We start from the raw sequence: 14,475 nt of genomic DNA on the forward strand, positions 1-14,475 counted from the left end.
ATGGTGAAAATGCAGATATCTGACTGAGCCAGAAAAGTGTGAAGACTGTGTTAGTGCAGAATCCCTACTTGGCCCATTACTAGTTTTCAAGGAGAGTACATTATAGTAAGCTGCTGGAATGTCAGTTTCTGAGAGTTTCTTCCTCCCAGTGGAGGTTTGAGGTTTTTCTGTATCATGGAAATAAATCGAGCAGTAGTTTTTCAGAGTAATGTTTCTCTTGGTTGGGTAATGGTAGAAAACTAAGTATCAAGCAAGCTGATATTTAAATTTAAATGTAAATTTCTTTAAGCTTTTATTCAGTGTCTTAAGATCACATGCACTGTGTCATTTTCAGTCTAGGAGTCCTAGATGCTGTTGGTTGTTTTAATTACATTGGAAAATAGAGATTATGATCTGTACTCATTAAAATCTACACTTAAAACTTATTCAACCAATTTTTACATATATGTTAGTAAAATCTCTGGTACTTTCATAAAGACATTGTAATGAATGAATGAATGAAGGCTGTGGTTGAGACTTACTGAGTCTTCTAACCATTATCATATTATCTGAATTATATTGTACATATTGGATAGCTAGTATTGTTTCTAGGCGCCTGAGAGATTTGCTGTTACAAGTAAGCGATAACAATTGGGTGAATTCTAATAAGTATGAATGTATAAATGGTTAGTACTTAATTTTTATCATATTTTGGTTAAACGATCTGAGGAGTTACATTTTTGAAAATATTTAGAAATAGCCAGTATCTTAGTTTTGCCTTTTCTTAGGTTCATTGTTCTTATTTTATGCTTGGAAATGCTTTGTGCTTTGAAATGTAGAGGTCTTATTTGTTAGTATTTTTTGGACGTTTGGTAAAACCTGGTTGAAGAAATTACTTAATTTTGATTGGATATAACAATGTAATGGAATTGTTTTTTCCAGTGTGGTGAAATCATGGATTCAGATATTAAGTCAGAATTCTTACTTGAATAATCTGAAGTATCCTAATTTCTTTCTTTCTTTCTTTCTTTTTTTTTTTTTGAAGATTTATTTATTTGAAAGGCAGAGTTGCAGAAGTAGAGAGAGAGAGAGAGAGAGGTCTTCCATCTGCTGGTTCACTCCCTAAATGGCTGCAATGGCTAGAGCTGGACCACTCCAGAGCCAGGAGCTTCTTCCTGGTCTCTCAGGTGGGTGCAGGGCCCAAGGACTTGGACCATCCTCTGCTGCTTTCCCAAGCCATAGCAGAGAGCTGGATCGGAAGTGGAGCATCAAGGACTCCAACCAGTGCCCATATGGGATGCCGGCACTGCAGGCTGTAGTGGCTTTACCTGCTATGCCACAGCACCAGCCCCTGAAGTGTCCTAATTTCTTTTTTTCTCCCGAATTGATGGAAATGATGGCAAATTTCTCTTCAACATCTGTGAGTTAGTATCTTCATGATTGTATGCTCAGTCCAACAGCAGTAAGTGATTTGATTTGAAGTTTAGTAAATATATGTACAGTGCAGACTTTTTCCTCACCCCATTGTTAGTAAAATCAGAGGTTTCTTTGACTAATGTAAATTCATAAGGTGTTAATTTACCAGTGTTGAAATTTGAAAACATACCAGCTTTAAACTAAATAGTGTTGCTTTTACTTTTACTTTTCTTCCAGGTGAGGTGTACCTTGTCTTACAGGTAGGATGTTTGACCAGTTGGTAGTATGTAAGCAGTAGTAAATGCTACTTTATCATACTTTTGACTGAAGGAGTCTCTAACAATGTTGTAAGAGCTCTAGAATTGTTACCCCTTAAATATTCTATAATTTGCTTTAAATGACTTTGTCATAGGAGCTTAAGATTCAAATGGGTACAGTAATGCTTAACTATGTTATAATGTCTGTTCACAAATTATAAAATATTCATAACCAAATTAACTAAAATGAAACCAAAAGAAATTAAGTTAATTCTAATCAAGTTTATATGAATATTTGATAAAATGTTGAAGAAGATGAAATGTAAAGCCATTAGTTTTTGTTTGCTCTACTTGTTGATCAGTTTTTCCAGATTTTGGCCATATGTTTGTTCTATTTTTTTTTAAATTTTATTTTTATTTTTATTTTTGACAGGCAGAGTGGACAGTGAGAGAGAGAGAGACAGAGAGAAAGGCCTTCCTTTGCCGTTGGTTCACCCTCCAATGGCTGCCGCGGCTGGCGCGCTTCGGCTGGCGCACCGTGCTGGACTCAAACCGGAGCCCATATGGGATGCCGGCACCAGAGCTGAGGGCTTAACCTGTTATGCCATAGTACCAACTCCCAAAATTCATTTTTTAAGAACACAAAGCAACTAAGTAAACTATACAAAGTGAAAGATGTGGCAGAAATGTCACAGTAAAAATAAAAATGGAAAAGAAAACTCTAAAAATACAATTATGTCTTTAAATACTAGGATTTTGTGAGGCATTCATCATTTTCTTAAAAGAAACAGTGTGATCTCTTCTTGGCCTTTTGGCTAAGATCAAGTGTAGTATCTGTTCTTAACCAGTTTAATATCTGATATGTCCTCTATCCGAAGACAGTATATTAAATGGATTTTTGGAGCAGGAAGTTGGAATAGAAGCTTGCTCCATCCACTCTGTGCGTCGTCCTGGTGTTGGAGATACAGTGCATGATTCATGAAAGTTCTGTTTGATATTTTCTGTCAGTTTTACAATATTAAATTGGTAACATAAGAAACACTGTACAGGCGCAGGTTTTCAGCTTAGCGTTACTATGCTGGTTAAGTTGCTGGAGCCCAGTATTAAAGATACCTAGGTTCAGTACCTGTGGGTCCTGACTCCAGCCATCTGCTAATGCAGATCTTGAGAGCCAGCAGTGTTCACTCAAGCAATTGGGAGACCTAAATCTAGTTCCTGACTTCTGGCTTTGATTCTAGTCTGGTCCTGGGCCATTGCAGGCATTTGGGTAGTGGACCAGTGGATGGAACCTCTCTCTGTGTCCATCTGTCTCTGACTTTCAAGTAAATAGTTAACAAGCAAAATAAAAAGTAACACTCCACAAATCAAGGATTAATGTGTCTTGGAGATGCTCCCAGACAGTAATGTCTCATGTTGGTTTAAGGAAGGCTACTTTTTCTATTCTTATTATAATGAAAAACACTTGTAATTGATTTTGTTTTCAGTGTTTTTCACATCTGTGAAAAGGTACTAGCACCTTCCTATGGTGCAGTGATATGATGAGAGGGAATGAACTAGTTTTTGGTTACACTAATTTAGTTAACTTCAGGTATGACAGGGATTGCCACGTTATGACCTGTGGACCAGATTTAGTGTATGACTAATTTTTCTATAACCCATGAGTGAAGAATGATTTTTTATCATTTTAAATGGTTGAAAAACAAAAGTAGAATATTTGGTGAAGCATGAGAATTACATGAAATTTAAATTTCAGTGTCCATAAATATTTATTGTAACATGGTCATACTCATTTGTTTTTGTATTTTCTCTGGCTGCTTTTGTACTCTGTTAGCAGGGTTGAGTAGTTTTAGCAAAGACTGTATGGTTTGCAAATACTAAAATATTTACTGCTTGAACCCTTATCAAAAAAATCTGGGCCGGCGCTGCGGCTCACTAGGCTAATCTTCCGCCTTGCGGCACCGGCACACCGGGTTCTAGTCCCGGTCGGGGCACTGATCCTGTCCCGGTTGCCCCTCTTCCAGGCCAGCTCTCTGCTGTGGCCAGGGAGTGCAGTGGAGGATGGCCCAAGTGCTTGGGCCCTGCAACCGCATGGGAGACCAGGAAGAAGCACCTGGCTTCAGATAGGCGAAGTGCCGGCCACTTGGGAAGTAAACCAGCAGAAAAGGAAGACCTTTCTCTCTGTCTCTCTCTCTCTCTCACTGTCTAACTCTGCCTGTCAAAAAAAAGTTTCAGTTCAACTTTATGTAATAGATGTATTTCTAAAAAGATGGTAATTAAAATGATATGTGGTAAATCATCTCTTCAGCTTGATTTTGCTTGTAATTTTAGTAATACATTGCCTTGAATTTTTTAAAATGAATCTTGGTGAGGTGTGGCTTTTTTTAACAATGACGTAAAGAAGGGATGCTCTGTGGTCAAGTGTGTTGTTAGTTCCCTCATCCAAGTTTTCTAAAAAAAATTTAGTCTTTTTGTATGAACTTCATAGTTAGAAGAAAAAAATATATAGTATATACAGAAAATATTTCACTTGAATTTTTTTTTTCAAGATTTATTTATTTAATTGAATTAGTTAGAGAAGAGAGGAGGGAGACAGAGAGACACACCTTCCATTCTCTGGTTCTCTAGTGGCCAAAACAGCCAGGGTTGGGCCAGGCCAAAGCCCGGAGCTTCTTCCTGATCTCCCACATGAGTGCAGGAGCCCAAGGACATGAGCCATCCTCTGATGCTTTCCCAGGTGCATTAGCAGGGAGTCAGACTGATGCCCATATGGGATGCCAGCACTGTAGATGGTGGCTTAACCCACTGTTCCACAACACTGGCCCTTCCCTTGAATTTGATGGGAATTTCTAAATAATTCTAGGATTTATATCTGTTCAAACACCTGTGATGGATTATTTCCCTGCTTTAAGTCTTAGCTATGGATTTAGATGTTCAGTTAATGTATGTTAATAAATGATCAAGGAAAAGATAAGTGACTACATAAATTGTCTCTAATAATTGATAATTCTATTTGTTTTATCCTGTGTACCAAGAATTTACCAAATATTACAGTTAGAAAACAAACCAATGGCAATTTTTAAGTTTTTTTCCTGAGTACAGATCTCATTGATTAGTGAATAAGCACATATAAGCAGTAAGGTGAATTAATGCTGTTAAAAGAATTTGATCGTGGGATTGAGATGTGGGAGAGGACAAGGAAGCTTTTTCAAATTTCAGTTTGGTTCTGATAGGACTGGAGAGGAAATGGAATGCAGACACAGTGAACCATCATAGAATTAGATTACTTTTAATTGATGCAACACAAAATCCCAGGCAAATAATTAAAAATGAGGTTGATGGCTGGAGGACAACTTTTTTTTTAAAGATGTATTTTATTTATTTGAAAGACAGATGGAGAGAGAAAAGATAGCTTTGTTGGTTCAGTTCTCTAATGGCCACAAGAGCTGTGGCTGGGTCAGGACAAAGCCAGGAGCTTTATCCAGGTCTCCCCTATAGATTGTGCTGGATTGGAAGCAGAGCAGCTGTCTTGAATTGTTACTCCAATATGGGATGCCAAATCAACAGGCAGTAGATTAATCTGTGCCACAGCACTGGCCCCTGTTATATATTTGAGGGACAGAGTGACTGAGAGAGAGCAAGTGAGAGAAAAAGGGAGGCGTCTTCCATCTGCTGCTTCACTTCCCAAATAGGACAGCCAGGTTTGGGCTAGGCTGAAGCCAGGAGCCAGGAACTCTATCCAGGGTGGTAGGGTCCCAAGTACTTGGGCCATCTTCTGCTCCTTTCCCATTAGCAGGAAGCTGGATGGCTGGGACATGAACAGGTGGTGCTCCAGTATGGGGTGCTGTTGGGACAAGCAGCTGCTTAACCTGCTGTGCCGGCTCTTGACTGTATATTTTCTGTTCTGATCACTTTGCTACTGTATATATATATCAGAAGTCCTCAGGACAGGAGTTTGGCCTAGTGGTTAAGACACTAGTTGGGAGGCCTGCATCCCATATCAGAGTGCCTGGGTTTGAATCCCAGTCCTGCTCCTATCTCAAGTTGTTGTGGACATTTGGGGAGTCAATCAGTGGATGAAAGAGACCTGTCTGTCTTGCTGCCTTTCAAATACTTTTGTTTTTCTAAAAAATCATTTTAATAAAGTCATTTTAGAAGTTTTTTAAAAAAATATCTTTAAGATTAAATTGAATGATTCAAATAAATTCTCAAAAGTAGGCTGCTTTGCTTTTAAATATCTTCAGTGTGTTATTAGGACAAATGTTAATTGATTAAAAAACTGGAGTTTACTCAGGAAGCAGATTATGTTAAAAGGAATAATAATGGTTCTAAGAGATTTCAAAATTCTAATGACAAGGGGCAACATTACTTTAGAACTTAAAAAGAAATAATAAAATTCTCAGTAACAATCTGGGACTTGACTTTTGATCATTGTTCTGTCCATTAAAATATAATTATTCACTGAGGAATTCTTTTTTTAAACTAACTTTTTTTTTTCCCTGACATCCCTTGTTCCTTCTCTAATTTGTTGTGCCAGTTGGGTGGGTCTAGGCTACAAGGAATTTGGGAAATTGCTCCAACTAACTGGAGAGTAAGTATAGGCTAATTTTCCCACTTTATTTTTTGTAACTTTGAAGAAGGTAAACCATATCACACAAAATCCCTTATTTACTTCATTATTTGCAAGAACATTCAAAGGACAAGGAATAAAAACTTCCAAGTATTACTTTTGAAAGTGACTTTATAGATTATCATTGATTTTTTTTGAAACCATTATAATTTGCATTGTGATTTATAAATATCAGATAGTATACTACCACATAAATATTTAATGTGGGAAAAATTGTGTCTAGTTACAGAAGTCTCTACCATTTATACAACCATTTATACTTTTATTTGACTTACATATTTTGGTATTTTCTAATAGTTTTGCATTGTGATAATCAGTGACTTACTTGTATACAGTTGCAAAGTGGGAGAGTGGTATTCCTGTGTTTCCAGGTAGCCTGGCCTTGAGGTAGTAGTTTGTTCAGTTAATGTTTGTTATATGGATAAACAGCCAGTTCCTATTTGGTTGATGAAGAGTTGGTAAATGGAAGATAAGGGCTTTTTCAAATCTTGGGGCCGATGCTGTGGCATAGTGGGTAAAGCCACTGTTTCAAGTCCCAGCTGCTCCACTTCTGATGCAGTTCTCTGCTGCTATGGCCAGGGAAAGCAGTAGAAGTGGCCCAAGTCCTTGGGCCTCTGCACCCACGTGGGAAGACCTGGAGGAGGCTCCTGGCTCCTGGCTTCGGGATCGGCGCAGCTCCGGCCATTGCAGCCAATTGGGGAGTGAACCAGTGGATGGAAGACCTCTCTCTCGCTACCTCTCTTCTCTCTTTGTAACTCTGACTTTCAAATAAATAAATAACTCTTTAGAAAAAAAAATATAGTCTTAAGTCATTATGGGAGTTTGAAGATGACTGATTATCTTGTTTTTGAACTTGTTCAAAACCTGTTATTTTTAAAAAATGACTTGTGTGGTTGTTTTAGACATTGTAACTGTGTTATGTTTGTAGGGGGGATGGCAGTAGGAAAATACTAATTTCCTTAGTGGTGTATAGTTAATACGGTATTTCTGACTCATCATCTTGCAGGTTTAAGAATATCTGATTCTTTCTATAATTTGGTGCTTTTGAAAAAGTAATTTGTCTAGTTGCATTAAATACTTTTAGTTAGCTGTCTTCGAGGGGATTATGACAAACAATACTAATTTAAAAATTATTAAATAAATAGTAAACAAAATTACTCAGTAGTATACTTTTAGTATATTTCTGCAGGCATTTCTAATTTTATTTGAGGAACCAGTGTTGAAATTTAATTGCCTGTGTGATTTTGTTATTTATTTTGCTTTTCAAATTATTTTTAAAATATTAGGTAATGAACATAAATTGGTATAGAATATGTTAAATTTTGTGATAAAATCAAATTCCATGGGACACAAGTGTACTTTTTTAAGATTATGAGATTATTTAATCATTTGTTTTTAGGCGTATTCTTCATTCTAAAGGAGAGCTAAGTGAAGACAGACATAAACAGTATGAAGAATTCGCTATGTCTTATCAGAAACTGCTGGCAAATTCGCAGTCCTTAGCAGATCTTTTGGATGAAAATATGCCAGATCTTCCTCAGGACAAACCAACACCAGAAGGTGAGATATCCTTAAAAACAAACCCTCTGATGTTTAAATATGCACTGCCACTTACTTTTAAGCTTGTCACATGTGTATTATTGAGAATAAAAGTTTCGAGAATGGTTTAGAAGTTTTTTAAATTAAAGAATGGTATTAAGAACAAATAATAACCTTAAAAAACTACTTAAAATGCATCCCTGAAAGGAAAAGACTTTAATAAGAGAATGATAATTAGTACAGTTGATGTTATGGTTAATTCCTTTAAGTTCTTGTGTAATTGGTGTCTTATCCAACAGGGACCATTTTTTTTTAAAGGAACTATTTAGTGGGTCTACAGTGAAGCTTTTTTTTTTTTTTTTAAGATTTATTTATTTATTTGAAAGGCAGAGTTACAGAGAGACATCTTCTGTCCCCTGGTTCACTCCCCAAATGGCCACCCATATGGGATGCTAGCGCTGCAGGTAGTTGCTTAACCTTCCACACCACCTCCCTGGCTCCTTTTTTTATTTATTTACTTAGCTTTAAATATTTATTTCTGCTAATTTTTGTATGCCAAATATTAGTATCTCGAAAAGAAGTTTTAGCATAGAATTTATGTTGCCTCTGGCAAGCTGCTTAGACCTTTCTTAATCTATTTATTGTAATTTTTTTTTTTTTATTTGACAGGTAGAGATATAGAGAGAGAGAGACAGAGAGAAAGGTCTTCCTTCCATTGGTTCACCCCCCAAATGGTTGCTTGGGCTGGTGCTGTGCTGATCCGAAGCCAGGAGCCAGGTGCTTCTTCCTGGTCTCCCATGCGGGTGCAGGAGCCCAAGCACCTGGGCCATCCTCCACTGCCCTCCCAGGCCACAGCAGAGTGCTGGACTAGAAGAGGAGCAACCAGGACTAGAACCTGGTGCCCATATGGGATGCTGGCACAGTAGGCGGAGAATTAACCAAGTGAGCCATGGCACTGCTCCTATTGTAATTTTTTAAAAAGATTTATTTATTTATTTGAAAGAGTTACACAGAGCGAGAATGAGAGCCAGAGAGGGAGAGAGAGGTCTTCCATCTGATGGTTCACTCCCCAATTGGCTGCAATGGCCAGAGCTCGCCAATCTGAAGCCAGGAGCCAGGAGCTTCTTCCAGGTCTCCCACATGGGTGCAGGGGCCCAAGGACTTGGCCATCTTCTACTGCTTTCCCAGGCCATAGCAGAGAACTGGATAGGAAGAGGAGCAGCCGGGTTTAGAACTGGCGCCCATATGGGATGCTGGCACTGCAGGCGGTGGCTTTACCAGCTACACCACAGCGCTGGCCCCTATTTATTGTAATTTTTTAAAAAAGATTTATTTACTTATTTGAAAGAACGACAGAGTGAAAGAGAGAAAGATACCTTCCATCTGCTGGTTTACTCCCCAAATGGTTGGAACAGCCAAGTCTTGGCCAGGCCGAAGTTAGGAGTGCAAAACACTATCCTGGTCTCCCAAATGGGTGGCAGGAACCAAAATACTTAGGTCACCTTTGCTGTCTTCCCAGGCACATTAGCAGGGAGCTGGATCAGAAGCAGAGCAACCAGGACTCATGGGATGCTGCTGCTACAAAGCTGGCCCCTGTGTGATACTTTAGACAGAAAATCTTCATAAGCTTATCATCCTTTTGTATTGTTGGTTTACTTCTTGATTGTCTTTTTGAATATGACTTAGAGTCATATTTAAATTTGAACTAATTTTTCTTCTAATGTTAAATGGCTTTTAAGTATTTTTAGATATTGTCCATTGCTTCCAAAAGCTGTTTCATCAAGTCGAATATGTGAGGATGAGAGTTCTTTTCCTTTCAGTACTTGAAAAATGTTGCTCCTTTGTCTTTTAGCTTGCTTTTTTTTGGAGAAAGCGGCTATCGCTGTTACTTTCTTTTTGTTTGTTTAAGAACATTATTTTCTCTGGGTGCTAGAAAAAGATTTTGTTGTCACTAATTTGAAGCCACTTTATTATGATGTGTGTTTTATGTTTCTTGGGTTGGGATTCGTTGAACTTCCTTGATTTGTATTTATCAGATTTGGAAAATCTTATTTTAAAATTTTATTAAGAAATAAAATATATTTTAAAAGATGTATTTTGTTTCCCTCTTTGCCTCCTCTCCTATGGGGACTCAATTATAACTCTATTAGATTGTCCCACAGCTCATTGGTTATTTCTAGATATTCAGTGTGTTTAAGGTGAAAGTCTCCTGTTAGATCCCTTCTGTTGTCCAAAGTAACTGTTAACAGTTTGATAGGCACCAGTTCAGACTTTTTTTACACAAAGAACATATGAGGATACTTGACCAAGTTTGTGGAAAAGTGGAATTTAAAGGATTATTGTTAAGCCACACACACAAGAAAACTTGAAATCCATGTATAGTTTTTTTATTATAGGCATTTTCTATGAAGTTTTTCTTCATCTTTTTTTTTTTTTTTGAAGATTTTTTTGTTCTCTCTCCAGATGGCCACAGCGGTCAGGGCTGTGCCAGGCTGAAACCAGGAGCTTCATCTGGGTCTCCGACATGGGTACTGGGGACCAAACACTTGAGTCATCTTCCACTACTTTTCCCAGCCATTAGCAGGGAGCTGGATCAGAAATGGAGTAGCTGAGGCATTAACCAGCTCTCATACACAATGCTGGCTTTGCAGGTGGCAGCCTTATCTGCTATGCCACAACTCCGGCCCCCATTTTTCTTCATCTTTCTTCCATTCTTTTCTAGTTGATTATCAGTAGATTAATATTTACAGCAAACTACTATGTAACAATGTTTATTCAAAGGAGAGATGCTTTTTTAAAAAATATTTATTTATGTATTTGAAAATCAGAGTTACACAAAGAGAAGGAGAGGCAGGAGAGAGAGGTCTTCCATCCACTGTTTCACTCCCTAATTGGCCGCAACAGCATGAGCTGCAACGATCCAAAGCCAGGAACCAGGCGCTTCTTCCAAGTCTCCCACATGGGTTCAGGGGTCCAAAGACTAGGGCCATCTTCCTCTGCTTTCCCAGGCAATAGCAGAGAGCTGGATCAGAAGTGGAGCAGCCAGGACTTGATCTGGTGCCCATATGGGATGCTGGCACTGCAGGTGGCAGCTTTGATCACCGTGCCACAGCACCAGCCCCGAGATGCTTAAGGGGTTATGGTGTATTTATGAAGGTGTAAGTGGTATATATAAGTGGAACAGCAGCTTGAGTATTACCAAGCTTTGTGGGGTAAGTGGGACTTTAAACTGGATGGTTTATGAAAAGCCATATTTATCCATTTTTAGTTTAGTTTTAAGTAGTTTCATGAAGGTAGACTCAATATTATCATTTGGCTCCTTAATATCATATTAGTTACTTAAAACAAATTTAAGAGAAGAGTGTCTTCATCCTTTGCTGTCTTCTGGTCTGTTCTGCTTTAGGGCTTCCCTTAATGCACAGTTTGTGAATTGATGTTAAAGAAGGTAACATGTACAGCCCCAAGTGCTTGTCGATTGAAAAACCCTGTCAGTTTAAACATTTAAGATTGAATAGCTATAAAACTGAAATTATAAGGCATCTTCTCATGTCATATTTAGTATGCTGTACCTGAAATGGTGTTAATTACCTGTGGCTTTATTTTTTTGAAGAGCATGGACCTGGAATTGATATATTTACACCTGGTAAACCTGGAGAATATGACTTGGAAGGTGGTATATGGGAAGATGAAGATGCTCGGAATTTTTATGAGAATCTCATTGATTTGAAAGCTTTTGTTCCAGCCATCTTGTTTAAAGACAATGAAAAAAGTTGTCAAAATAAAGATTCCAACAAAGAGGATTCCAAAGGTAAGTTCTAGAGAAAAAAAATTTACATTAAATCCTAGAAAAATGAACTTTAGTTTTTGTAAAAACAAAAAAGTTACCAGTTTATGAATATTAAAGGGTGATCTTGACATGCTTTTACCAGTGCTGTTACACTTAAGTTAATATGAATATTTTTTAAATGTTTATGAAATTTAATGTTATGAAATGAAATGTTATGTAATGAAAACTTATTTAGTTAGCAAGATGACAGAATGGGAGAGACAAAGGGAGATCTTCCACCCACTGGTTCATTCCCCAAGTGGCCACAATAACCACTGTAGGCTTGGAACTCCATCTGGAGCTCCCACATGGGTGGCAGGGACCCAAATGCTTGGGCCATAATCCACTATCTGCTCAGCTGCATTAGCAGGGAACTGGACCAGAAGTGGAGCAACCAGGACTTGAAGTGGCACTCTGATACAGGATGTGGATATACCAAGCGACAACCTGCTCTGCCACAGCACCTGCCCTAGTTAATATGATTTAAAAGAAGTCTTTATTTATACTATAATGAAGTCATGTAAGATCTTGGTAAGATAGGGAAAGCGTTAACTCTGTAGTATTCATTATCAAATGCTCTTTCTAGCTAGATTATAGCCAGCTGTAAACAAATTATTTTGTAGAAATCACGAACTTTGAGATAATTAATAAAGTAAAAGGTGCTGAATGCCACTTATACCATGCTTCTTCAGATTTGTCTTGTTTTTACTGCTATCATTCTAAGTTACCATCCTTTCTGAACCTGTGCTACTGTAACATCTCCTACCTGGTCACCCTGTATTTGCTCTTGTTTCCTTCTATGTCTTTTTTGTTTGTTTTGTTTTAAAATTTATATATTTGAAAGAGTTAACAGAGAAAGAGAGAAAGATCTCTGTCTACTAGTTCACTCCTCAGGTGGCTGCAAGGATCCGATTTGGGTCAGACCAAAGCCAGGAGCTTCTTCCCTGTCTCTCACGTGGATAGCAGGGGCTCACACCCTGGGGCCATCTTCCACTGCTTTTTCCAGACCATTATCAAGGAACTGATTCGAAGTGGAGCAGCCAGTACTTGAACTGGCACCTGTATGGAATGTGGGCATTGTAGGCAGCATTTTACCAGCTACGCCCAACTTCTCCGCATTCTTAAAGATTAATTTTACTCTCCTACCTAAGAAACCTTTGTGGCTTTACATTTACTTGGAATTGAATTTAAAATTATTAACATTGTTCCTAGGGCTTTGCATAGTTTGTCTTATGTCTGCCACTACAGCTGTACCTATTACACATTACGCTTTATTTTCTATTTTTCTTTCTCTGGAACCAGTCTTCTTGCCTTGTGGCCTTCATACATTGTTCTGTTTTCTGCCTACAACCTTCCGCATTCATAATCCCTTTGACTCCCTCATGCATTTGAGTTTAACTTCCTCAGAAATATTATGAATTTCTGGATAATAAGGGCTACATTTTAGACTCTCTCTGAATATCCAGTAGCTCAGCATAGTTTTGAATATATAGTGATTAATCAGCAAATTTTATTTATTTTCAAGGGCCCCTTTTATTTATTTAAAAGGCAGAATGACAGAGAAAGAGTTGCCATGCAGTTGTTCATTCTGTACGTGGCCATAATGACTAGGCTGGGCCCGGCTGAAGCTAGGAGCCTGGAGTTCCATCCAGGTCTCCCATGTCAGTGGCAGAGGCTTGAACTGCTGACTTCCCAGAGGCAATAGGAAGGTGGATTGGAAGCAGAGTAGCCAGGATTTGAACTGGTGTTGTGGGCTGTGCCCTAACCCTCTGCATCACAACACCAGCCCCAGAAAATTTGATAGTTAGATATCAAGGAACTTTAAGAAGTAAATAAATGACATGCTTCACATAGGCAGGATTTTTTGGTCTTTGTATCCTTGGTGGTTAGAGTAATATCAAGCATATTGTAGAAATGTTACTCGAATCAAAAGATGAATGGATGGGAAAACAGCAGGCTGTCTTAATTTAGAGATAACAATATTAGTCCATACTAGTTAGAGCTTTCATTTTCCCAAATTTGGTATAACATCAAGTATCAGACATTTTTCCTTTTAGTGCAGAAATTAGGAAATTAAAGAATATTAAAGATGAAGCTGAGAAATAATTTTAGCCTAAATTTTTGAGCTCAGATTTTTAAATTTGCTTTTTGTATTTTACTTATGAATATTTTTAAACAAAAATAAGACTAGTGTAGTGAATGTACATTTACCTATCACCTAGCTTCAACAATCAACATTTTACCAATCTTGTTGAACCAAAGTTTAGTTTCTCTTTCGTTTTTCAGCCTTCCTATTTAGCCTTTTATCAATTATCATTTTCCTTTGTGAGATACCATTTCATGATATCCTTTAATCCATACTGCTGAATGATAAGGATATTTTCCTGATTGGTCTCTTTATATCTGTTCTTTCTCATTTACTGTATATATTGCTGCTAAGTTAATTTTTATATCAATCAATTTAAATGTTAACCCTCTGTTCACAACCCAGCCAAAGTCATAATGTACATAGCAGGAAGTCTGAACTCATAATTGAGTTTGAGGCCCTTTTCAGTCTATATCCACTTTATCTATTCAATGTTTTCTTCTTCATCTTTGGAAGTTTCTCATGTCATGTATTTCTCCATATATCCATCCTTCTATCTCTTCAGTTAACAGGTGTCGTACAGAATCAAAGAGGTTATATGGTCTTTGTTTTCAGTGAGCATAATGTATTATAAAAACCTGGATATTTTATAAAATCTGGATATTCCACTTTGTTGCCAGATTTATGCGTAGGTTCTAAGTGGGGTAAATTTTGTTACCTATTTTTTGCAGCAAACTTTCACTAA

The 14,475-nt window shown here is 37.7% G+C and overlaps 1 protein-coding gene and 1 non-coding gene across 3 annotated transcripts in view; both read left to right on the plus strand.

The window, feature by feature from the left end:
• The window catches only part of UPF2 (UPF2 regulator of nonsense mediated mRNA decay), a 131,165-nt gene that overhangs the window by 20,688 nt on the left and 96,002 nt on the right, over positions 1-14,475 (plus strand). For both annotated transcript variants that reach the window (XM_062210910.1, XM_062210911.1), the window contains exons 4-5: positions 7,679-7,839; positions 11,429-11,626. In XM_062210910.1, coding sequence (XP_062066894.1) covers positions 7,679-7,839; positions 11,429-11,626 — 359 coding nt within the window. The remainder of the gene's footprint in view (positions 1-7,678; positions 7,840-11,428; positions 11,627-14,475) is intronic.
• Positions 2,448-2,630, plus strand: LOC133774064 (U2 spliceosomal RNA). Its single transcript, XR_009868041.1, has one exon. It is a non-coding gene; the product is annotated as a U2 spliceosomal RNA (small nuclear RNA).

Source organism: Lepus europaeus, chromosome 14, assembly GCF_033115175.1.
Source record: "Lepus europaeus isolate LE1 chromosome 14, mLepTim1.pri, whole genome shotgun sequence".
NCBI lineage: Eukaryota > Metazoa > Chordata > Mammalia > Lagomorpha > Leporidae > Lepus > Lepus europaeus.